Here is a 26,530-nt window from a genome sequence, read left to right on the forward strand (position 1 = left end):
GGCAAGGAGGAGGGTCAGCCCGGCAGGCCCAGCCCGCCAGGGCGCGCCCCAGCTCAGCACTCTGCAGCGGGTGACCCAGGAGGCGCGGGGGTGGGGTGGGCGTGGGGCGAAACACTACCACCCCCGCGGCCCGCCCCCCAGCCCGGCCTGTGATTGGCTTGGGGGGCGCGAGTGCCCGCCCCGGCGAGCGGGAGGGTCCCCGTGGGCGCCGGGCGGCGCAGGCGGGGCGGGGAGAGCGGGGCCGGGCGGAGCAGGCGAGGGGCGGGCGCGCGGGTCCCGGGGATCGCTGAGCGGGCTCGGGGAGGCCGGGAGAGCCAGCGGCGGGGGCGGGAGCCCGGCGGGCTCAGCGCTGAGCAGAGAGGGAGAGAGAGAGCGAGCGAGCGAGTGCTCGGTCAGCCGCCGTTCGGCGCGCTCTCGGAGCCGCCAGTCCGCGCGTCCCCGCAGCCTTCCGGGAGGAAGCGGCGCCGGGGCCGGGTGCAGCCTCACCTGCCGGCCCTTCCCCGCCGGGCGGCGCAGAAGGACAGAGGGTCGCGTCTCCGCGACGCATTTGAGCCGGTCGCAGCGTCTAGGACCCCGCGCGGGGCACCGGCTCCATGGCGACCGGGCTCGGGGAGCCCGTCTACGGACTTTCGGAAGAGGAGGTGAGTTCCTGCCCAGAGCGCTGTGGGGAGGGGACGAGGCCACTCCGCTGTGTGCTTCCTCTGCCAGCAGTGGGTCCCGGAATCCGGGTGACCCAGAGCGGTCCCGAGCGGTGGGTGACTTGGTCCTCTCTCCTCACCCGGGCGGTGCGCTCCTCTGCCCGGGGCTCTCGGGGTGGGCGGAGGCCGCGTGAGCCGCTGCCCCGCGGGTCCCTTTCCTCTGCAAACGGCGTCTCTTGGGGGGCTGTTGGGCAACTTTCCTGGTCATGCCCCTGCAGCCAGGAGTCCGTGACGTGTGTCACGTCTGGGTCGCTTCAGGGGTCTCTGCGTGGCGCAGGCGATCTGGGGATTGCTGAGGATGAGGAGCCTGGTTGGTGTCTCCTCCTGGGACTTCTCTTGCTAGTGGGCGCTCGGCAGCGGATGTGTGCAGATCCCGGAGAGAGTTGGGGACGCCCGGAGAGTTGTGTGCCGTCGCCCCTGGGTCTTGCAAAGTCTGGAGCTGGGATTGTGCGTTCCCGACTCGCCTGTTTTGGTGTGTGGAGGTGATCCGAGAAGGAGGCAGGTGTTGCAGGAAACTTAGGGAAAGCTTGCAGCCCTGCCGTTTGTTCCCCGTCCAGAGGATTCTTAGCCCGCACCTCCCGGGTGGGTGGAGAGAAGAAAGCTCCATTGATCTCTTTTATTAATAAAACGAAATGAAATAAGCCACACCCCCAAACGGTCGGTGTGACTGGAGAGAGGGCTTTGTTTTTAAAAAACCTCACTCGCTCATCGCGGTCCCCACTCCCCCTTTTGAAACGATCCTGCTAAATCACAGCTCAGCCCTTGCTCGACCAGCCCTTCTCGACTCTTATTGGTGTGTGGCTCTGCCAAAAAGGGGGGTGGGAGGCCTGTCGCGGGCGCGGAGTGACAGGCAGGCTGGATGGAGCAGGTAGGAGTGGTCCGCCATCTGGCGGGGTGCGCGCCCAGGTCTGGTTCCCCTTTGGAGAGGTGAATTTACAACCCATGAAGCATTACTCAGCAGGGAGGTATTTCCTATCCTGGTTGTGCATTTCATGAAAAGTGGATGCCTGGAAATTTGGGCTTTCTCGATTTCTCTTTCTTACCCTCGCTCCTTTCTTTCTGAGGCTCCCTCTTTCTCTGGTGATGGGGGTGGGGTTTAAAGAGAGTCTATTATCTGAGACAGATTCACGCTATGGTTTTGCTTTCAGCAGCTTCCCTACTGGCATGGTGTGTGTGTGTGTGTGTGTGTGTGTGTGTGTGTGTGTGTGTGTGTGTGTGTGTGTGTCTTTCACAGCTTTCCTACTGTGGCTTGTGTGTGTGTGTGTGTGTATTCCGCCCAAGTGTGGTAGGCAGGGCCTGTAGGGGTTGATTTTATTTTTTGATAGTGCTTGCTGAATTGCTTATTTTATCAAAGAATGATCACAATGCAAATAATGTGTGATGTGTTTTTGATTATTTACCATGGTTGTGTAAAATAAATTTGTGTGTGTGTGTGTGTGTGTGTGTGTGTGTGTGTGTGTGTGTATTACCTGGGGATGGGTGAGAGTAGACTTGTTTTGTTTACCCAGGGGATTCTCCTCCCAGCTCCTTGTCTGGAGCTGGAGGGCAGTCAGAGGGAGCTCTTGGAGGTGCTGAGATACAGACGTTCCTGAACAAAGGGCTCCCTGGATGAGGTATCAAGGGGGATGAAGACAGCTGCGTTTCATCTTAGGGTCTCTTAATTTTTAAAAATAACATGTTTATTTTTAAAAGCTCCCTGAAAGAAATAGTTTAAGGCTGTTTTGGAAAATGCATCTGGCATCTGCCTAAAGGAATCCCTCCTGTCAACTGCTGTGGGTGCAAAGCTTTGTTTACGCTGGCAGCCAGTGTCAGAATCCACCTCGGCTGCATCTTGCCACTTTTGTCTTGAGAATCAGTGCTTATCCTGACTGGTGTGGAGTGTGAAAGTGAAGAACACAGACACAGAACCGAGTCTGTGGGGGCTTGCCTGTGATTGTTTGCTCCTGCACATCTTTAGAGGGGCTGTATAGGGGATAACAAGAGGTGATGGAAACACTGTATATCTATGTATTACTGCCTTGCTGTGGATGGTCTTGTTTAGTTCCCCACACATCATATATGATCCAGAATAAGCCTCATCTGCCTGCCTTTTTTTTCATTTTTCTCTCACCAGTAGAAAATGATTGCCTTCATATTTCTAAAGTATTTGTTTGGTATGGGAGGTTCCTCTCCGTTCAGGGAGGGGGCCCTTCGAAGACAGACAGAACACCTTCATCTATAGTATTCATCACAAATTGTTACATTCATTGCCGTGTCTCCCGCATTACTCTGTAAGCAAACAAATGGGAGTAATGAACAGGCTCTGAAAGTGGAATGCCCCATAAAAGGAAGAACAGCACCAGAGGCTTGTCAAATTGTGTTAAATAGGGAGCGCTAGTGGGCTGCAAGTACCATGCGAGGATACTCGTGTAGCTGTAGAGAGGAGTCTACTTGTAGACCCCAGAAAAACAGGCACCGTACCCAGGGTTTTCTTGTAAGTAGACACATGTTCATGTTTGATGGGGGCAGAAAGCTTTGTGTATTTGGAATGAACTTAGTCATGTCCCATCTTAAAAAGCTGTGGTGAGCTCTGTACTGTTACTATTGGTCAAGCATGGTGCTAACCTAGATCATAGCAGGATGCCAGAGCCAAGACACTGCTGCTTGGGGCATCCGCCTCAGGTCTGGCTAGTGTACTGAATGAGAAGGACTAAGATGTAGGTTTTGCTTCTGTGGGGGTATGTGCTATGTATGCAGTGTGGCTGAATATCCTTGGGTGATTTTGAATTCACATCCACTCTTATTTACAGCATGTCAGTATCAGGAACCAAAATCGAAGTCGCCACCAGAGGAGTTCTGGTGTTGAAGGGATTAGCTAATGAACAACAGTTCATATTCATGGCTGAGGATCAGATTTGGTTTGGAATCAGAAAGGTTTGGACTAGTTTTTGCATCTGGCTTGGGTCCTTAAGGGCTTTTTCTTGTTTGAATTTATTTGTGGCCATCTGTGGCCTATTTTGGCATGGTTTACTCATGAATATGATTGTTATTCTTTTGAAATCTTTCATGACGCCCGAGAAAGGTACCACCCCCCCTTTTGGAGATTTTCCTGTTGGATGGCGTATTAAGATTTTGAACGACGGCCTTCTGAAAAGATTGGCTGTGGTATCCCAGTACATAGGAGGCAGAGGGAGGGATGGTGAGCTTGAGGCCAGCCTGGACTAAAAGCCAGACCCTTGTCACAAAGAGACGAACTATAAAACTAAAATCCACAACCCTAAATCAAACAAAATGATGGACTGTGTCACTTAATATATTTCTGGTGGCTAGAAAGAAGCAAATGGCATAAAAATGAAGGTCAGGCTGACGTCAATAAGATGGTTCCTGGACGGACCTTTTATTCCATACAAACAAGTGTATGGCGTGAGGACTAAGCCTTAAGCCTATGTCCCCTAACTGATGCTTCCTTAAGAACTCTTGAGGTATGCTGTCATTTCTGGCTGAGGAATGGAAGCTAAGCGAGCTTAAACGAACTGGTTGAAAACATTCAACCAGTAGTGAGTAGGCCTGTTGGCCCCAGAGCCCTGGTTCTTCAAGCGTGCTTACAGCTACCTTTTTCGTCAAAGCCTCTTGAAAGGTTTTCATAGCTAGGCTATTCATGGTGGTGGAAAATGAACTAAGCATTGTGGGCCGCAGACAAACACTCCTTGACCAAAATTGACGGCTGGCTCCCATGAGTGTGGTCTCCATACTGTGTTAAAGCTTGGGTTCATAAAAAAGGGTGAGAAATGTAGCTTCTCGGGGCCCCGTTCTCACCTGGCAACAGTTAGGAGCTTTGTATGCCTCTCCTGTGTGGTAGTGAGTGTGGCTCTCTCAGCCCGCGCTCTTCTCTGTGACCTTAGGGGTCTCTACTGATTGGTGCGTAGTTCTAAACTTGCTATTGAACACTTAAGGTTCACTTGGCTGTAGATAGCGTATTGGTTTTGTTTTAAGACCCTGACCAATGTAAGATGCATCCTTGTTAGATGTGCCACTGAGGAAGAAAAACAAATATTGCTGTTCAGTTGAGACCTACTGTCAATTTTGGTAAGTATCTTCATTGCATAGATGTTAAAATACAAAACAAGGGTGTTTCAGAACTGATGAGTTCTCTTAGAAGAAACCTGGTGATTTACTCTGAGTGGTCGGCTTCAGAGTCTCCAGAAGTGGGACTTTGGTTTCCATTGTGGCTGCCATGTTCCGGCGTGAATTCATAGCTTCGCCTGTGAAGCAGATGCTTCTCCATCCGAGCTTGCCCCTGTCGGGTTAGCATTTCCAAGATTTCTGTGTCTAGATCCGTACTTGTACCTGCATCCGAGCAAGGGCTAGAGCGGGAGGAACAGCCTTTGATGGGCATTGGAGGAGAAGTCTGCCAGAGCCTCCATGGTGCTGTATCGGCAAGCTCATTTCTCAAGTGACCGGACAAACCCTGTATGCACACCATCTTGGCAGTCGTGGAAGTCATTCAGGACAAGACTGCTTTCGGAAGTCACTCTGTGGATGATGTTTGTGCCCTAAGGTGCGGCGGCAGCTAGACTGTCTTTTGGGTCCTATCCTCCCTAGAGCTGTGTTAGGGTTGTTCTGATCCCTCAGATGCTGGGTACCCAGGGCCGGGCCACTGTGTGGATTGTCTGTGGTACAGTTGCTAACCATTAAGAAACTAAAATAGAGCCTAGGCTTTACGGTGCCACTTAAAAACTGCTGGGCCATGCTAGAGCTAGAAGCCAGGGCCTCATCCCTGTGATGTGGCAAGTCCACTCCCACTTGTGAGCCTCTCTGTAATCTAAGCCCTGTTCTCAGTGGGCAGACAGGATGGTGTCTTAAATTGCGTCTTTACCAAGGATGCTGTGTTCCCAGCTGTGGTGGCACACACCTGTCACGGCTGTGCTAAGGAGGCTGGGGCAGGAGGATGGTTAGCTGGAGGCTAGCCAGGCTAACATAATAAAACCCTGGCCCAAGAAAAGAGTAACTTTGGCTTTATACAACTTTGTTTTATTGTCAGGATGTTTGAATTATTTTATTACTGAAAAACAGCTATCTTAATGGAAGGAATATGATAAATTTGTTAGAAGGGATGAGAACAGTACCAAAATGGAAATTCTGAGATGATAGCAGTTTCTTTAGCTGCCTTGGAGAATACAGACAGCCCGTGGTACTAGGGCATCTCTGAGACAGTGGGCATACCTAATCCTGGCAAACATGTTTCTGAAAGTTGATTTCAGAAATTTGGGGCGCTTCCATGGCCTTACTGTGTGTTCAAAAGAAAAAGGAATGTGTTCAAGGAAGAAATCCCCGTTACTGTAGTAGACGTCATTGAGTTATAGGCTATAAATTGATGACGTGTTTTGCATGGGAATTACATGTTACCAAAACTGTTTAAAAGTTATGGATCATTTTAGAATGTAACATTATTGCAACAACACTTGATTTCCTGGTAAATGAGAGGAACCTGTGTTCATTACTCATTTTATCACCTTTCTGTCCTGTGTAGTGTTTCATATTTTTAAAAAAACAGGACTTAATGTCTGAGGTCCTGGGTTGGATCCACAGCCTTGGGGAATACCAAAACCAAAATAAAAAAAAATCAACTGGCTGTATGTGACAGAATGAAAGCGTGTTACTTTACCTTAAATTTGTTGTTGTTTTAGTTAAAAGATAAGCTAAACAGACTTTGTTGTTGTCCTTAATTTTGGGATTTTGATGAGTAGCCTTGCTGGGAGGGAAGAGAGACCAGCAGAGGAGGGGGGGGGACTCTCACAGTTTTCAATTTTGCTGGTGTTTGATTAGGTGAGCTTGTTATTCTGTTGTTGTTTTTAAAGAGACAAGGACATCTTGCACTACCTTCCCCGACTTTCTGCTTCTCGGGCTTTAGCTGTTGAGCCGCCGCCACACCTGGTTTTGAAATATTTGTTTTGTTTCTCTGTGTTGTTTTGGTTCCTGTCCTGGAACTCGCTCTGTAGACCAGGCTGGCCTTGAACTCACAGAGATCCGCCTGGCTCTGCCTCCTGAGAGCAGGGATTAAAGGCGTGGGCTACCACCGCCCTGCTTGAAATATTTGTTAATATTGCCTATAGCAAACTCTTGATCCTTCACATGAAGGAGGATGCACATACTGGACTAACTAATCCAGTGTTGGGATTACTGAAGGCTGTGGGCAGGGTAAACTGAACGTTCCTTCTGTTGTTACAATGTTTCTCTTGCAGGTGGCCATGCAAACAGATTCTCTTGCTTTCTGACTATAGGTGGCAATGTTTGTACTGTTTACCGGTTAATGTTACTTTGGGCTCCGCACTTGTTGGTAGACTATGGAAATGATGCATAATTTAGAGATTAAAAAACATAGAAACTATATTTAATAACCAATATTTTCTGTAAAAAAACAAACCAGTTATTTAATCCCCCCCCCCCCCCGCCCCCCAGTGCTGATTCTCAATAGATAGAGCAGCAGGAACCATCAATTTCCTGGGAGTTTTCCAGGCCGACTTTACCCAGGGTGTGTACAACTTCGGAGTGGCAGGCTTTTAGATCTGGGGAGAGAACTTCCCACAACATCCCAGCACACAGAGGTCCTTTCTGCCCCAGGCCTTCCTTATCTGTGTCCAGATTGCCGATGCTTCTGGTTGTGCTGTGTATGCCTGTCTGTGATTTCTTGTCACCGAGAAGGAACTAGGTACCACCACTCCAATCTTAGTTGATAAAAAGACTTTTTTATTTTTCATGAAACAGGACTCCAGGGTTTCTTGTATCCCCCAGGTCTACCTTCTGACTTACTGGGGAGCCTGGAACCCCCTTGAACTTCCGATCCTCCTGGATTATAGTACTACCATGCCTGGTTTATATAGTTCTAGGGCTCAGACCCAAGGCTTTGCGTGTGCTAGGTGAAGCACTCTACCAACGGAGCCGCATCACCGCCCAGCTAAAGAGATCCTCAGCCGGGCGGTGGTGGCGCACGCCTTTAATCCCAGCACCCGGGAGGCAGAGCCAGGTGGATCTCTGTGAGTTCGAGGCCAGCCTGGTCTACAGAGCGAGATCCAGGAAAGGCGCAAAGCTACACAGAGAAACTCTGTCTCGAAAAACCAAAAAAAAAAAAAAAAAAAAAAAAAAGAGATCCTTCATCGCAGCACAAGTCTGTCGCTCTGATCCCAGCTGAAGCTGGTGGATATACCTGTCTAGACTTCAATGCAGTTATACAGGTTTGCTCTGAATTCAAATGGTCCAGATGCTGACTATTGCTATATGCCCGTAAGTGAGAAAGGCCATTTGCCCGACGTGCATCTGAGTAACTAGTTTGAATTTGACACTTGAGTTGACTTTTTGTCCCTGACTGTAGAGCCGTGCATTGATTCGAAACTCACCCAGTCTAATGTCAAACCTCTCAGATTTCCCTGGCTCTCACCACATTCAGTGTTTGGTGACTTCTTGGCAGGCAGGCACCCTCAGAGACTTCAGATTCTCTTTATATCGTCTATTCTCCAAGAGAAAAGGGCCATTCAGGGATGAGTTTTCTTTTGTTTGAAAGAGGCTGTGATGTGCTGTCCATCTGGACTTGGACCATGAAAGGGCTCATTGGGACAGTGGTCCCACCAAGAAGGACATATACACTGTGGGAAGTGTCCTGCTGTGGGTATGAGTGGGCATCCAGCCCTGTGTCATTTGGTCAGGGCTCTAGGTACCGGAGGCTCTCAGCGGGCTGAAGTCAGGTGGTTCTGGCATGTTTCTGCTTCCTGTCTCCCAGGCAGAGGGCATGTGCCCTGTGTGGCGGGGATCTGGGCTGCAGTAACAAGACCCTGAGTTGTACCCCAGCTTTTTATTGTGTTTGTTGTGTGTATAAACAGCTTTTACCTTATAATTACATTTCCACTTCCGGTATGACTGAGGGCTGGTTTTGGGTCCTTAGGCTAGTTCTGGGTCGTATTCTGTGTGTGTGTATGTGTGTGTGTCTATGTATGTGTGTGTGTATGTAGCGCGCATGCTGAAGGGGGGTTGATACAGGGTCTTACTATATAGCTGAGGCTAGAATTGAACCCCAGGTCTTCCTGCCTCAGCTGTCTGAGTGCTGGGATTGCATGGATGCACCGCCATGCCTGGCTTACAGTGTGTTTTTACAAACACATTATAAAGTTACCCTATTGTAGGTAAAAGGTTGAGATTGTTTTATTAGTGATAACTGTAACTGGAAACAGGGACCAGCAGGTTCCTACTGGAGGAGGATACAGTGAGTTGGCCCAGTTGCACTTCGGTTACAAGTGAGAGTTTTAAAATAACGAAGTTAGGCAGATTTTTAAGCAGCTTTAAAATTTTAGATTAATTAATTAATTTATGTGTATGGGTGTTTTGCCTGTGGGTATGTATGTGCGTCACAAGCATGCCTGGTGTCTTCAGAGGCCAGAAGAGGGCATCCAATGGGATTGGAGTCACAGATGGTTGTGAGCTGCCCTGTGGGTATTGGGAACTGAACCCAGGTCCCTCGGAAGAACCACCTTTCCAACCCTTAGTTTTATATTTACATTTTGGCATGCATTTGAGACATCGTCACTGAGAAGTTCGGGGAGTCTGAATTGAGTTTTTACTGACCGCATTAGCTGTATTTTTGTATGAGTTTTTGGGTCTAGGACCTGAACCCAGGGCCTTTCTAGGTAAGTTCTCCCACTGAGTTCACACCTTCCCTTCCCCCTTGTCTTCTGTAAAAAGAATTTTCCTTTGGGCCACCAGCTCACAGAAAGTGACGCAGAGACTTCTTATGAATTATGAAAGCTCGGCCTATAGCTTAGGCTTGTCCCACCAGCTCTTATAACTTGGCCCATTTCTGTTCATCGACATGTTGCCACGTGACTCGTGGCTTTTACCCTCTCCTCCTGCATGTCTGTCCCCTCTGTGTCCAGCTGGTGAGTCCGCCTTCTTCCCATCATCCTCTTCCCTGCCTGGAAATCATGCCTTAGCTATTGGCTGTTCAGCTTTTTATTAAACCAGTCAGAGTGGCATATCTTCACAGTGTACAAAAAGATTATTCCACAGTAGTCTTTCTTATTTCTTTTTCCCCTTTCTCTTCCCTCCCTTCCCCTCCCCTCCTCTCCCCTCATTCTCCCTTACCCCTCCCCTCCCCTCCATCCCCCTCCTCTCCGGCTTCCCAGTGCTTGGTCTTGGCTTGCAAGGTAGGCGCTCTCCCAGTGAGATGTTTGTGTCCAGTTCCTAACCTAGTCTTCCTAATGCTAGAGCAATGGTTCTCAACCTGTAATGTAAATATCAGATATTCACATTACGATTCACAACAGCAGCAACAGTTATGAAGTAGCATGAAATAATCTTACGGTTGGGGGTCACCACCACATGAGGAACTGTATTCAAGGGTCGCAGCATCAGGAAGGCTGAGAACCACTGCCCTAGAGGATACATGAGTGCCATGCTCTTGGAGCTGACCTCTCCATGGAGATTTTTGGGCTCTAGGGAACCTTTCTGTGGATCCTTGAGAAGCTGGTCTTTGGTGTGCCTGCCTTGCAGTCATGTCTTAGCACCCAGGGAATATTAATGAAAGAGGACATTTTGAGCCCCGGGTGAGAGCTTTTCCTGGCTTCACTTCCAGAAGGAGGTTGAGAAGAGGGTGCAGTCGGGTGTGGGTAGGAGATAGTACTGAGTAATGTTTACTAGTATGGAGATGTTGGTAATAAGACACTTAGAAAAAGAGACTTATAAAACTGGCACAATAGAATTCTGTTGTAAAAAGAGTTTGCACATGGAAAAAAATGGCTAGGGATGTCCCGGCAGGTTAGTAGCTGGACATAGCGACCTTTCAGCAAAGGAATTAACAGATAATTTATACATTTACTTTCTTTGTTACCCCACTTGTATTTTGTTCCTATAACAAATTTTCTTTTTTCTTTATAAGTTTAAAAATAAGGGAGGACTGTGGGATGACTATCGTTCGTGAGAACGTATGTATTTTATGAATGACTAAAGAGAGGAACTTGAAGTCTGAACACAAAGGCAGTGATTGGGAAATGGAAATTTTGTTTACCTAGATTTGATCAGTACCTATAATGTACATGTAGCTGTAATCACATACTGTATTTGAATAATTGTGTCCATAAATGTATATGATTATACCACAGGTTAATCTCAAATTTAATGTTTAAGGAGATAGTGATCTTTACAACACTGTATACATTCATTATTATACTGTATATACCCCATAAATATGTATAATTAAAATTAATAAATACATAAAAGGAAAGTAGAAAGAGCCCACCCCCACCCCGTGCCTGTGCTTCAAGGTTCAGGTAAAAAAACGAGAGGACTTTGGTACAATATGGATATGATATTTGCTCAGTTGGATATGTGTTTGCCTTGTACTTTTTGCCCAGGGTACCAAGGTCATCCCACTGCCGGTCAGGTGCTCCCATCAGAGTGGGAGGTGAAAGGATAAATGATTGGCTGGTAAATTGGATATTTTTACTGATGTTGTTTTATCTACTATGACACTTGTTTTTTATGTTTCCATTCTTCTGTGCGTGACAGTTGCATGAAAACCATTTAATTCTAGGAGTGTTTTATGTTCTCCGGAAGTTTTTTTTGAGTGTTCTGTAAAGATTATGGACTGGTATCTGACTTGACTCGTTCTCTATTTTAGTTTTCTTGGGTTTGGAGTTACACCTCTTAATATAAATCTATTTGATTGCATTGGCTAGCTTTATTTTGTTTTATTTGGATCTTGCTGCCCAGGCTTGCCTTGGAACTCAAAGGCCAAAGCAATCCTCCTGCTTCAACCTCCTGAATAACTGGTGCTTACATGTACCACCACATCCCGCAAAGACTTTTCCACTGTTCTAATGATGTCTGTCTAGCAGGATTCTGCTGTATCAGTTCACATAAATATCTGAGTGGCCAGAAGCTCTCTATTTTGTCTTTCAGCTAATGCCCTTTAAGTGTTGGGTGTGACCTAGCGTATGTCCCTTCCCCAACAAAAGGGTGGAGCTGACAGAACTGGGCTATTCCTAATGGAAGACAAATCAGCCCCCTACCTCAGTTGCATAGTCTTCCAGTTCATGTGTGTTCAGTCTGTCGGTGGCCTCCACCCGCTCCCCTCATGGTTCCCCAGTCTCCCGTTTACAGACCACGGTTGGCGGTGTCATACAGTTTGGGGTTTTGAGTTGGCCAGTTCCCGTTTGTATGGGGCGACACTCGAGCAGGATCACAGATGGTTGGAGCTGTCGCGGGGACGGTCACTGCACTTTCATAATCACTGCTCCTCTGTCCTTGAGGGCGCATGCTCCCAGGTCAGGTCTGCCAACCCGGTGATGTCATTAAGGAGCTGCAGGAGCTCTCTGCTCTGCCCTGCCGTCTATAATCCCGCTCTCTTCAGAGGCCTTACGTGTCGGACGGTAGTAGCCAGAGCCAGGCTCTTTGTAAACTGCGTGGAGAGGAAAGAGAGTGGCATCCCGTGGCTTTCTCTTTAGATTAAGGACCTTTCATTCTCACAGTGGTGCAGGAAGTCTCGCCGTGTGTGCCCCTCCGGTCCATAGAGGCTTCGATCTGCTCATCCCTCAGCAAAAGGCGATGGGGAAGGACCAGGGTGCCTTTTATTGCCCTTCCCCGGAGCTTCGCCCAAGTCAGCTGTGCTGCGCTACGGTCCACCTCTTTGCTTATTCCCCATTCAGAATAACCCTAGCATGGGCCTGGGAAGATGGAACACGCACGCACGGACGCACGCACGGACGCACGCACGGACCCACGCATGCATGCACGGGCCTGGGAAGATGGAACACGCACGCACGCACTCACGCACGCACGCACGCACGCACGCACGCACTGTATGGGGGTGAAAGGGGAGAGAGAGCCAGAATGAGGGTGAGAATGAATACTTTGGCTTCATGAAAAGTATATGCTTTCTTTCTTGAAGGAAGACACCCCAGACATTTGCCTCAGGAGAACAAGATCTGTGGGTGATGATACCATCACCAATACCGTATTTCTCTCGTACCAGGCAGGAATTTTTTTTTTTTTTTTAGTCTTGGTAACTCACAACAATCTTATCTTTTATGACATACAACCTGTATCCATAAAGAAAGGGCAGCTGTACACACCCCAGTGAGGGCAGGAAGAAGAGAACACGTGGTGGGTTGACTGATGAAATAGGAGGAGCCAACAGTGCTGGCCATGGGCACCTGGGTGCCAGCTTCTGGTTCTGCTGAAGTATGCCCATTCTGCCATCCCTCTTGGTCATTGTCTCACAGCTGTTTTTGGGCAGGATAGACACTGGCAGAGTTACTTTCCTTGAGTCCCGCTCGGCATGAATTTGGGGTCTTGAGATTGATCATCTGAGTTCAAAAGCACCCAATGAGGTTAAGTCTCTGGCAAAATTGGATCTGTGAGAACTTCGGTTTGGGGCGAAGTTTGGTTTTAACAGCCCATTCTTGGGCCGTGACCCCGGCCAGAGATCTCAGTTCAGGGGAAGGCTCTGCCCCTGAGAATTTCTGGGTCTTGGCATCAGCTATTTCTGCCCTGTTCTTCCTCCGTGCTTTCTGCCTTGAGACAACTTTCAGATGACTTCACATGAAGAGACAAGGTTTGGATCCGGACTGCTGCGGGGCAGTAGGAGCCCACTCTGCTTCTCTGTTGCATTTTGTGAATGTCTCCTTCTCCGGACTCTGATGGGGGGTGGGGGTGGGGGGGTGGTCTCTTCTACCCTTTGCTACGCTCAGCTGTCCTGCTTTTTAAAGGGATTTTCAAATGGTAATAAGATACAACACAAACTTGACAGTGTTGACCATATGTAAGCAGGCATGATATTGAGTACATTCACAGGGTTGTGTGGCCGTCACCCCCATCTGTCCACACACCGCGTCAGGTTGCAGAACCGAGACCCTTCGGCTCATTCATTCATCAAGAACTCTCTGTTTCCAGGCAGCTTTATTTGTAGCATCTCTTCTTTTTGATACAAAAGTCTGTGAGCTTCTTGTTGTTAAATGGTGTGTGCATAACTGTGTGTATGTGTGTGTGGTGTGGGGTGTGTGTATGTGGTGTGAAGTGTGTGTTTGTGTGTTATATGTGTTGTAGCGTATGTGTGTGGTGTGTGTGTTTGTGTGGTGTGTGTATGTGTGTGGTGTGTGTGTGTTTGTATGGTGTGTGTGGTGTGTGTGTGTGTTTGTATGGTGTGTGTGGTTTGTGCATGTGGTGTGAGGTGTGTGTGTATGTGTGTATATGTGTGTGATGTGTGTGCGTGCGTGTGCATGTGGTGTGTATGTGTGTATATGTGTGTGATGTGCGTGCGTGCGTGTGCATGTGGTGTGTGTGTGCGTGCGTGCGTGCGTGCGTGCGTGTAGGTTAGAGGAGAGCTTACCAGAGTCATCTCTGCTTTTTCATCATGTCCGTCCTAGGGGTCAGGCTGTCACATTGTCAGGCTGAGCAGCAGATACCTTGACTGAGTCATTTCCCCAGCCTGTGTGTGTGTGGTGGTGATCTGGATCATAAGCAGCAGCAATCCAGGCTAAGTAGAAAGAGAAGCCAGATGTTGTATGAATACCTGAGATTCTCCAGACTTGGGACAGCAGGATCTCGAGTTGCAGTGCGGGTTAAGTAGCAAGACCCCCGTCTCAGAAAAGCAAAAGCCGAAACAAGCATATTAAAACAGATTAGACGGGGTTGAAGGAATCTGAGGAGCACGAAGTGCCTGTGCAGCTAAGGACAAAGGGGACCACACGGGGACTTTTGAGTCTGAGCGAGACAGGTGCCCAGCTTCGAACACCGATCACTGTACGGAATTTCTAAGTAAAAATAAATTGTCCTCGCAGCTGCAGTTATGGAAACCCAGCTGTCCTGGCTGTCCTTGCTCCCTGACTGCTGCCTAGACCCATTTCCTGGATGGACAAAGATGGTTGGAAATTTGAGAACAGCTCACTGTCTTAGAGTTTCTATTGCTGTGATGAACACCATAACTAAGATGCAAGTTGGGGAGGGAAGAGGGTATTCAGCTTGCTCTTCCATATCGCTGTTCATCACCGAAGGAAGTCAGGACAGGAACCCAAGCAGGGCAGGAACATGGAGGCAGGAGGCTGATATAGAGGCCATGGAGGGGAGCTGCTTACAGGCTTGCTTCCCTTGGCTTACTCAACCTACTTTATTATAGAACCCAGGACCACCAGCCCAGGGACGGAACCACCTGTAATGGGCTGGGCCCTCCCCTATCAATCACTAATTAAGAGAACGCCTTACAGCTGGATCTCATGGAGGCATCACCTTCATTGAGGGCCCCTCCTTTCAGATAACTTGAGTCTGTGTGTCAAGTTGACACAGGATTAGCTGGCACACCCACCGTCTGCTAAAATGTCCATGTGCTAAGTGCTGATGTAATTATGTGTTACGTGTTCTGTAGTAGAGACATGAACCCACCAGTTGTCTAACATGGCAAATATAGTTGATAACAATGCCATTTTTATTTTTTGTGTGTTTGTGGGCATGTTTATGTGCAGGTGCACCCATGTGCAGGTGCATAGGCACCTGTGTGCGTAAAATATGTATTGCATTCTTGAAAGTAGTGGAGTACATTTTAAGTGTTCTTACCACAAAAGAATATGTCAGGTAAACATGTATTGGTTAGCTCAATTTAGCGTAACTTATGCATATTTCAAATCATACACAATAAATGAGATTTTTTTTTTTTTGTCCATTAAAACAGAAAAATTTTAAAGGAGACAAAATATTTACAACAGGGCTTTGAGGTAGCAACTGATATTTGCAGTGGGGGGAAACCAAGGCACAGAGAGGTTTAATAATGAAGGTAGTAGGTGTCAGGGGCAGGACTTGAACCAGCATGGTCTAGTTCCAGGAGTGGAAGCTTTAGGCTGTTCTGTGTTGGGGAGTTCTTCAGGACTGAGAGGTGGTCTGGAGTCCAGGCTGTGAAGGGCCTTGGGAAGTCACTGAAGAACCTATTGTGGTCTGAGCTTTTCTAAAGTGCAGCCTGGGGCCTGGGGATGTTGCTGAGTGGTATAGCATTTGCTTAGCTCCAGTGTTGCTGGATAAACAAACCCATACAGAAGTAAAGCTTACCATGGAGCACTAGGAAGAGTGGATTTAAGTTGGATAGCTATAGAAGGTCACAGAGCTGTCCTGGCTGAATGTAGTGACAACCGTGGAAACAAGTGAGCAGATGAGGGCAGAGGATATCTGGAGATAGACCCCATTAGATGTGGTTACTGCTCATTAGGTAAGTGTTGTGGAGTCTTTGTTGAAGATGTGTCACATTTGTTCATGCTGTGGAATATTTGTTTAATAATGCAAAGATGTGTTGCATCCTTTTACATTGCATTTAACTCTGTGAAGCTGTGTTACTGTGCCTGGCTAAGACACCTGATTGATCTAATAAAGAGCTGAATGGCCAGTAGCGAGGCCAGAGAAAGGATAGGTGGGGCTGGCGGGCCAGAGAGAATGAATAATAGAAGGGGACAAAGAAAAGAGGAAGGATCGAGGAAAGGAGAAGGAGAGGAGCACACCAGGGTTCAGCCACCCAAGTCACCCAGCCACCCAGCCACCCCGTCACCCAGCCAGCCATGGAGTAAGGAGTAAAGAAAGATATATAAAATAGAGAAAGGTAAAAGCCCAGAGGTGAAAGATACATGTGTTAATGTAAGTTAAGAAAAGCAGGCTAGAAACAAGCCAAGCTACCGCCGGGCATTTGTAGGTAAGAATAAGTCTCCATGTATTTATTTGAGAGTTGGGGGGCGGGCCCCCAAAGAGGAAAAAAATCCCAGCCGCAGGTAAGAAAGAGGAGTCTAGAGTAGTTCCCCAAGTTTCTTAACTGCAGAGGACTGGGAGGGAGGAAGGGAAAGGTGTATGTTTATTAAGTATCTACTGCAGTGGTTCTCACCGGAGGGCCTAATTGCTTCCTTCCTTCTAGGCAGTGTCTGAGAGGCGTTGGTTATTGCCACAGCCTGGAAAGTGCTCCACATCTGGTAGGTGGAGACCAGGCTTGCTGCCTGCTCAATATTTTACATGAAATTCTCTGACAGCTTTCTGTCAGTGCTACCAGCTTTCCAGTGCTAACAGGGCAAAGAGCAAAGGCCAAGAAACGCCACTCTGTTGTGTTGCCACGTTTCGTGGTTAATCTAATTAATCCACAAATGGATCATACACTATTTTCCTTAGTTTGAAAACTGAGGCATCGAGAGGATGATAGATCCCTTGGCCAAAAATCCCTCTGTGCTTAGGAAGTGCCCAGAAGCAGACTTTGAACTTGGGTCTCTGTGAAAACCTAAACCAAATCTGATAGGGTGTGCCTCCTAGATCCCTCTCCCCAAATCCCTTCTCCGCTTCCCCTGTCACCATCACCAGCCAGCCAGGAGAGCCCCGTGACCTCCTGGGCTGGTCAGGCACGAATGTCCCCATCCTTCTCTCTGCCTCACAGCCATGGAAGGAAGGCTCAAGCTGGCTTGCGGAGTGCTTTTCAGTAGTTGCTGGTTTCATCCTGGAGGTGGCAGGAAGGAGGGTGGCTGGCTATTTATAGTCAGCCGGTGCAGTGGATCGAATTTTCCGATCCGTTAAGGATTTGCAGTGGTAGTCAAAGAAATATAATTTAGTTGTCAGCCGCCTTCTGCAGGCTTGAGATGAGAGCGTGTGCTGCCTTCATCATGAAGGTGAGAGGAAATGAAAAAAAAACACACGGTGGAAGCCCTAGTTCTCCCCCGTGGCTGTGAAGTATCGCCGGTATCCACACCGGCTGTGTCTTTGAGAAGGCGTGAGGTGAAAGCGAGATCCCCCAAAACCCTCTGGGTCAAGAGGTAGTGGAACTAGTAAACAGTTTGATTTGTGAGAGGCAAGGAGCCCTTGGAGTCAGTTTGAAGCCAGCATGGAGCTTGCAGTTGCCGCTCAGTCTTAATAATTATCATCCTGTTTCTGGGCAACACTTTGGATTTGGTCCTTTCTATATGCAAGTTGCCTTCTTTGGTGACTCATCATATTAGGGCTCTAGGGACAGAGATGTTATGGTTGAACTCTGGATCTCATTATCAGTATTTTCAGTTATGTATGCCTTTTAAATTTTGTTTTTAAAAAGTTTTTTTTTTTTTGTTTTTTGTTTATAGGTGTGTGCATGCACATGTGTGCAACATACATACCAACTTTGGGAGTCAGTTCCTTCTGAGATACCGTGACCTAGGATCAAACTTGGGTCATTAGCTTGGGTAGTGTATATGAACTCATGCAGGCGCGCGCGCACGCGCACGCACGCACACACACACACACACACACACACACAGAGAGAGAGAGAGAGAGAGAGAGAGAGAGAGAGAGAGAGAGAGAGAGAGAGAGAAATTTTTGGCTTATGTTTTCAATTTACAATGTGAGTTTTGGATATAACCTGCAAGCTGAAGATCTTCTTTGTTAATATATTAAGAGCATTATTGCCACTGTTTCTTGTGCTCCATGTGATCTTGACTTTCAAGGAAGTCACACAAGCCCCCCCAAGAGGGAGGGGGCGTTTAATTGGTAGTGGAGCCTCTTTGGGTGACAGACTATTATGCCACCCTGACTTCTCAGATTATGGATTGTTACCTGGCCCCAGGCGTTTATTCCCACTGAGATTGTCATTTAGATCTAAGACATCTGGCGCACTGTTGGTTGATCTTGCCCAAACCTAGCCTTTGCTCTTTTCTTTTGGTTTTTCGAGACAGGGTTTCTCTGTGTAGCCTGCCTGTCCTGGAACTCACTCTGTAGACCAGGCTGACCTCTAAACTGCCTCTGCCTCCCAAGTGATAGCAGTAAAGGTGTGCACCACCACCACCACCGCCGCCGCCGCTGCCGCCGCCTGGCTAGCTTTTGCTTTTAAAGGCAGTTTGTACCGAAAATTCCCTCGGTGAATGAGCAGACTTCATTGACTTGCTTATTTTCTCATTCCTTAGCAACCTTTCTCTCCCTTGCCACCACTATATGACCTTAATCGTGTCCCAAGAGGTAAATACTTTTGCTGTGTTTTTTCAAGGCAAACAGCAACTAGACACCAGCTTGTTGGTGTGTCCACGTGTTAGACACCACATTTTACAACACTTTACATTGCCATAGTCTTCTGTATAGCTTTGGCATTCTTGCCTTATGGCATTTCTCTTTCTTTCTTTCTTTCTTTCTTTCTTTCTTTCTTTCTTTCTTTCTTTCTTTCTTTCTCTCTCTCTCTCTCTCTCTCTCTCTCTCTCTCTCTCTCCCTCCCCCTCCCTCCCTCCCTCCCTCTTTCTTTTCTTTCTCTCTCTCTCCCCCCCCTCCCTCTTTCTTTTCTTTTTCTTCCTTCCTTCCTTCCTTCCTTCCTTCCTTCCTTCCTTCCTTCCTTCCTTCCTTCCTTCCTTTCTTTCTTTCTTTCTTTCTTTCTCTCTCTCTCTCCTCCCTCCCTCTTTCTTTTCTTTCTTTCTTTTCTTTCCCTCCCTCTCTCCCTCCCTCCCTCCCTCCCTCCCTCCCTCCCTTCTTTCATTCTTTCTTTAATGATTTTATGTGCATCGGTGTGAAGGTGTCAGATCCCTTGGAACTGAAGTACCAGACAGTTGTGAGCTGCCAGGCAGGCACTGGGAATTGAACTTGTGTCCTCTGGAAGAACAGCCAGTGCTCTCAGCCGCTGAGCCATCTCTCCAGCTCTTCCCCCTTCCTTCTGTTTTTTTCTTAGATAAGAATGTTGATAAAATAAGGAATGCCATTTATTTTTAAAGAGATAGGCTGCACATGGCTATCCAAATGAGCACTGCTCTTCAGGAAAGCTATTGGGGGACCTTGTATTTACTCTGAATGGGGTGACCATGGGCCAGTGCGTTTCTCTGTATTTCTTTCTTAGTCTGTATTGCTAGATCAGACCCACTTCTTTACAGTAGCACCTTATTAACGTGGTCTTCCCTGAGTTTGACACTAATTAGCTTTAAAGATGTTTCCAGAAACCATATTTATCCCCTGGGATGGCACACATGCCCACTACTCACAGCAGTGGCTGTAATGGGATCCAGGCCTCCATGGTGACAGCCCCAGCTGAGAAGACCCAAGAAGGTATTGGCTGATGACCTCCCGTTGAGGAGTGCATGTGGAGTTCAGAGGCTCCGAAGAGTTCTGGTGTTTAAACACAATTCAAGAGGAGAGAGCCTATGCCTGTGGATACTCCTGTCTTTGAAAATCTGCATCAGGAGAGAAACTTGTATCTCAGGCTGTAGAAAAAGGGAAGGAGCAGAAATTATTGGTGAATTTCTACACAGTTCTTGCTTCCTTATTTTTCTCTGTTGTCATTTTCTTAGATGTCATACCATTGACGCCCCCCCCTCTCTCTCTCTCTGTGTGTGTGTGTGTGTGTGTGTGTGTGTGTGTGTGTGTGTGTGTGTATCTGTCTGTCTGTCTTGGGGGTCAACCCTTTTCTGAAGCCTCCATCTTCACAGAAGTTAACTAGGTTACCAATGATTTCAGTGCAGTAGGAAATTAAGGACTAAAATTAATCACCAAATGCAGAACTTGTTTGGAGTGGAACTTATATTTGTAAACTTGGATCTTGTGCCCATCCAGTGGAATTCAGGTTTTTTTTCTAATGTGTTTTTAAAGTGTTTATGTACTTAAATAATTTAAGGCCCTGACTCTTCAAGTAAAGTTAAATGTGATTGAGTTTTGGCCAAGAAAGAGTAATGGCTATAGAACAAATGAGAAGTATAAGAAGTGTAGCTTCCCAGGATCAAATGGGTATAGGCAGTGACGTTGCTAGCTTGTTTTAGTTTTCTTTGTAAAAATTTGTTCTTTGGGGGCTGGAGAAGTTGGCTCAGCAGAGCAAGGGCTGTTCTTCCAGGGGACCCAGGTTCAATTCCCAGCACCCACATGGTAGCTCACAACCATCTATATCTCTAGTCCCAAGGAATCTAATGTTCTCTTCTGGTCTCCAAGGGTGCTAGGCACATACATGGTGCACAGACGTACACACAGGCAAACACCCATACACTTAGACTAATAATATAGTAATAATAATTTCAACATTTTTTTCTTGTAACAAATCTTTTGCTGTCCTGACAGTCAGCTCCCAAATAATGACATGGAGACTTCTTATTAATTAAGAAAGCTCGGCCTATAACTTAGGCTTTTTCCTAACTAGCTCTTATAACTTAAATTGACACATTTATGTAGATCTGCATTCTATCACATGGCGTTACCTCGTTACCTCTCTTTCATCTTGTACCTCCTGTTTTCCCTCTGCCTCCTGGTGTCTCCCTGCACGCCTAGATTCCTCCTCCTCCTCTCTCTTTCTCTCCCTAGAAATCCCACCTCTACTCTCCTGCCTAGCTATTGGCTATTCAGCTTTTTATTAGACCAATCACAGCAATGCATCTTCACAGTGTACAGATACCCCACAACATTTTCTTTTACAGTTTCACAAATCTCGTGTGTCCAAGCATCCTCCCTTACCCTCTTCAATTCCCTCCTCTTCAGTCATTTCTCCACCTACTCTTTCTTCCTGTGACTGACTGCATTGAACTAGGGCGTGGGTTGTTTGTGCTTTCAGTCAGTTAAGCGGTGGGTAGTCCCAATGTAAACCTGTGCTGTGACTTAGAAGGTTTGTCCCCCCACCCCAGTCTCCATGTAGAAGCTAAGTTCTGCCTATGTTGTTGATATTGGGAGGTAGAAGGGAATTTTTGAGGATCCGAGCCTTGTGAAATGTTCTAGATCAGTTAGCATTGTGTCCTTGAAAGGGATTAAAATATTTCTCACTGGACCCTGGTAAGTTCTAGAAAGGTAGATGTTGGGAAAACTTGAGCCTTATCCAGTGCAGACCTGGTTTCCTGTTTAGAATGTTAGCTCCTGTTGTTTTGGTGGACAATCGCCAATGCTTGTGCCGTGCTGTTAGTGTTTTTAGCCACCCAGACTGGCAGGTAAATAAAGCTCTTCTTTATACACTTCTCTTGTCTCAGGTGCTTCAGTACAGTGATGAAAAGCTGACTAGTACAAAGGTCTGGGTGAAAGGCCGAGTTTCCATATCTTCCTTAGGGATGTTGCAATCTAGTTTTGCAGATGTTCATATAAATCTGATGCCATTGGTGACTTAGACCTGGGGAAGTGAAAAAACTCAAAGATTCAGTCTCTTCCAGTGTTCTCTGTCAGTGCTCCATATCTGCTTCTTTTCATCAGCAGATTCACAGTGAATAATCTAATTAACGTTTTTATGGCTAAAACTTTTTTTTAAGATTTATTTTTAATTATTTGTATTTGTGTGTATATGTGTGTGGATATATGTACATATATATGAGTGCAGTTGCCCACACAGGCCAGAAGAGGGCACTGGATCCCCAAGGCAGTTGTGTGCAGCCCCCGTGTAGTTACAAATAACTGAACTCACATCCTTTAGAACAGTAAACATTCTCGCAGGGCGGTGGTGGTGCACGCCTTTAATCCCAGCACTCGGGAGGCAGAGCCTGGCGGATCTTTGTGAGTTCAAGGCCAGCCTGGTCTACAGAGCGAGATCCAGGAGAGGCACAAAGCTACACAGAGAAAACCTGTCTTGAAAAACAAAAACAAAACAAAACAAAAAGATTGAAAAGAGATAAAAAGTAAACATTCTCAGTGAACTACTGCGTCATCTCTCTAGACCCCAGTTAAAGCAATTTCTGAGGCAGAGTGCATTGCCGGGGGTGGGGTAGGGTGGGATGCAGGAGCACATGTCAGTTACCAGGTACACCTAGCACACCTGGCTGGGAACTGTGCATGCACACCTGATGCACGTCCAGTTGCCTTGGATTTGGGTCTGTTAGCTAAGAAATGGGCGTTTATAGCAGGAAGTGAAATGACTTGCTCCGTGGGACTCGGCCACACTTTCTCTTGTAGCTGTCCACGTATTGTCACCTCTTACGTGGGATCTGTGTGCACTGGAGCTCTTGTGTAGTGGGACTAGAGATGGGGATGCTTTAGGTATAGCACCATGTAGGCAGGAGGTGAGCCGTGCGGTCGGGGAAGCTGGCTCCGGCATGCAAGGATCTTCGATGACGGCTGTGGCGGTGGCGGAGGAATGCAGTCTGTGTCAGGGTAGGAAGTGAGGCACAACGGGACTGCAGTGATCTTTTGTGTATGCGTGCATGTGCTTGCTTGCATAAATGCATGTGTGTGTTCAACCATGTGATAGTACAGGTTGCAAATTGGGAGTAAAATGGTTGCTTTAGTAAAATAAATCCATGTGTCTATACCTCACACGAGATCTATGCATGTAAATTGCCTTCTCATTTTTTACCTTCTGACCTTTAGAATTTGAAGATCATTAAGAAGCCACCAAGTGTGATTTCTAGCAGCAGCAGGGGAAATAAAGCATACATTTTATTAGATTCTGTTTCACGAGTTAGAAGTGTAACAAGTCACTCAACAATGTAAGGCAAAGATAAATAGATGGAAAAAAGAAAGAAAAGCCTATTAATACAGAGTTTTCTGAACTGTGGATATGAAAGCTTCAAACAGTCTCAAGGATGGTTATTCAAGGAAGACACTGGGATCTTAGTAGAGATGATAGCGCCATGGTGTTTGTGCTCAGCCCTTATTCCACCCCCCCTCCCCGCCCATGATAGCTGTGAAAACCGTCAGTCCAGCAGCCCCTCAGTGGGCCGAATAGAACTGCAGTTTCTGGTCCCCTCTTCCACTGCATGCACACACGGGTGCACACACTCATGTCCACACACATGAGCATACACATGCACTCACAGGCCTACAGATGCACTGACACACACACACACACACACACACACACACACACACACACACACACAGAGAGAGAGAGAGAGAGAGAGAGAGAGAGAGAGAGAGAGAGAGAGAGAGGGCGAGCGAGCACAGCTTTGACCTGTCTGATAGCTTGCTTCATAGCCCCTTTCTGAAGAGAGGTCTTCATTTGGTCTGACTTAGCTTACCCTGTGCAGACATCTCTGTTGAGTAGTTGTTGAGAGCAACCAGTGACCATTTAAAAATCATAGATGTTTGAAATCATACTGCTATTTGAGGTCAATCAGTGACACCACCACCACCCCAAAGAGGGAAGGAAATGTCTGTTGAGACTCTGAAAAGCACCAGTACATTTCTGAGAACCTGAATGGTCCGTGGCCGCTGGGAAAGACCTCCGAGGGCCCTGAAGTTACCCATGGCTCACCTTGAAGCTCTATAGGGGCCGGAAGTAAAAACAAAGGTAGAGTTACAAACTGGGAGTGTATTAGAAGATTGTTTCTGTACCTCCTACCCACACCACACAAGAAAGGCTAGAAAGTTCTTAGTTCAAGGTATATAAGGAAAAATCTATGTCCATTTATTAGGGAACCACAAAACTAAGTAGAAACTGAAGATGCCACATGAGACAGAACACAGGGCTTTACAGGATTAATTCAGAAACTCACTAAACAACCACAGAACTAATGGGTTGGGCAGGAGGGGAATCTGATTCCCAGAATTGGTTATATTGTACTTAACATTTCAAGTTTTTGATAAAATCAGACACTATCTAAAGAGATGGGGAATATGGCCAATATGTGGGGGGGGGGGTTGGGGGGAGGGGAAAGACAGTTAAAAACTGTCCTTGAGGAAGCTCTGATGTTGGGCAGATTATACAAAACGAGAAACAGGTATGATAGATAGGTTCAAAGAAGTATAAGAAACTGTGTCTGAAGCATTAAATGTGGGCCATCAAGATAACTTAGAAGGTAAGGACACTTGCTGCCAAGCCTGATGACCTGACTTTGGTCCTTGGAACACATACTGGAGGAAGAGAACCAACTTGTGAAAGTTTTTTCCTCCAACCTCTGCATGCACAAAACAGAATTGTTCTAGCAGGGGTTACTATTCCTATGATGAAACCCCATGACCAAGAGCAGGTTGGCGAGGAAAGGGTTTATTTGGCTTACACTTTCACATCATAGTCCATCCATCATTGAAGGAAGTCAAGGGTAGGAACTCAAAACAGGGCAGGAACCTGGAGGCAGGAGCTGATTGCAGAGGCCATGGAGGGGTGCTGCTTACTGGCTTGCTCCTCATGGCTTGCTTAGCCTGCTTTCTTTCTTTCTTTTTTTTTTAAGCATTATTTTTTTAAAGATTTATCTATCTATCTATCTATATCTATCTATCTATCTATCTATCTATCTATCTATCTATCTATCTATCTATCTATCTATCTATTTATTATGTATACAGTGTTCTGCCTGCATGCCAGTTCTTCTGCCTGCATGCCAGAAGAGGGCACCAGATCTCATTACAGATGGTTGTGAGCCACCATGTGGTTGCAGGGAATTGAACTCAGGACCTCTGGAAAGAGCAGCCAGTGCTCTTAACCTCTGAGCCATCTCTCCAGCCCTTAGCCTGCTTTCTTATAGAACCCAGACTACTAGCTCAGGATGGCCCCACCCAGAATGGACTGAGCCCTCCCCCCCCATCAATCACTGGCAGATTAAGAACATGCCCTACAGCCTGATCTTATGGAAGTATTTTCTCAGTTGAGGTTCCTTCCTCACTAATGATTTTAGCTTGTGTCAAGTTGACATAAAACTGGCCAGCATGGGTGGGTATGCATGCGCCCACGCTCACATATGAACATATGTACGTGTGCACACACACTAAATAGAGTACAAATAGCTGGAAGATCGGAATGATGTGCCTACCAAATACAAGGTGTGAATAAAGAGGTGGCGATTATCCAAGCAGGCCCCCACAAGTCCTGGAGGCGAAAAGTGTCCTAACTGAGGGGAAGAATTTACTAAAGGGTTCAATAGCAGATCGAAACTGGCAAAGACCAGTCAAGGGTGGGTGGAAAATGCAATCAAGACTTGATAAACTGGAAAGTGGTAGCGCACGCCTTTAATCCCAACACTTAGGAAGTAGGGCAGGCGGATTTTTGAGTTCGAGACCAGGCTGGTTTATAAAGTGAATTCCAGAACTTCCAGGGATATACAGAGAAACCCTGTCTCAAAAAACCCAAAACCAAAGACATGATAAAGCATATGTGAATAACAAGAGACTGGCCCATAGGGGAAGTTGGATGGGTAGTCATTGTTAAGACGTAATAATATTTAATATGCATGTGTCCTAAATGATACAATTTGTTTGTTTGTTTGTTTGTTTGCTTGTTTGGTTTTTCGAGACAGGGTTTCTCTGTGTAGCTTTGGTGCCTGTCCTGGATCTCGCTTTGTAGGCCAGGCTGGCCTCGAACTCACAGAGATCCACCTGCCTCTGCCTCTCAAGTGCTAGGATTAAAGGTGTGCGCCACCACCGCCGCCGCCCGGCCTTACTGCTGCTTTTTTTGTGTGTGTGAGCTCAGGACTGAACTTTTCTATATTTTGTGAAGTTCCGGTTTAGATAGAGTTTAAGGACCAGAGAACATCCTAGAAACAGGAACTTTCTGTCCTTGAGAGCTAAAGGGAAGTGAAGGGCCAGAGAGTTCAAGAAATGAGCATTTTTTTTTTTTTTCTGTCATGGTTGGAGGTCATGTACTGGCTTTCTTCTGGTTTAGCAGCACAGAGTACTTGTTAGGTTGGCACACAGCACCATGGAAGAGAACCATTGCTGACATTTGAGAGCTGTGATTATACTATTTGATAAACACCACAAACTAGATTACTAGAGTACTTCAATGATTGCTCGCATGGGAGGTCAGTGGCAATGGCCCCGCCCCCTTTCCCAGCCAGCGTCTGATAGGCCCATTAATAAGTCACCTGAAGTTGGTGGCTGTTGAGGCCGAGCCAGAACATTTCACTGGTGTTAGTAATTCGAGTTGTGTGGACTGAGACGGAGGCAGAGTTGGTGGCTAAGGTCACAAGAAGAACAAACCTCTAACTCATAATGCATACACGGATGCTTTTCTTTCTAAAACTGGGTAC

General features: G+C 46.9%; 1 protein-coding gene across 5 annotated transcripts in view; it reads left to right on the forward strand.

The window, feature by feature from the left end:
- Positions 1-272: 272 nt before the first annotated feature.
- Nedd4l (NEDD4 like E3 ubiquitin protein ligase) overlaps positions 273-26,530 on the forward strand; it is a 337,346-nt gene continuing 311,088 nt past the window's right edge. For 2 of the 5 annotated variants that reach the window (XM_042263778.2, XM_076555368.1), the window contains exon 1: positions 311-641. In XM_042263778.2, the coding sequence (XP_042119712.1) occupies positions 594-641 (48 nt within the window). In that variant the 5' untranslated portion in view covers positions 311-593. Of the gene's footprint in view, positions 642-26,530 lie in introns of all 5 variants that reach the window. The other 3 variants (XM_076555369.1, XM_076555377.1, XM_076555367.1) reach the window with 3 other exon arrangements.

The sequence above is a fragment of the Peromyscus maniculatus genome, chromosome 19 (assembly GCF_049852395.1).
Source record: "Peromyscus maniculatus bairdii isolate BWxNUB_F1_BW_parent chromosome 19, HU_Pman_BW_mat_3.1, whole genome shotgun sequence".
Lineage (NCBI taxonomy): Eukaryota > Metazoa > Chordata > Mammalia > Rodentia > Cricetidae > Peromyscus > Peromyscus maniculatus.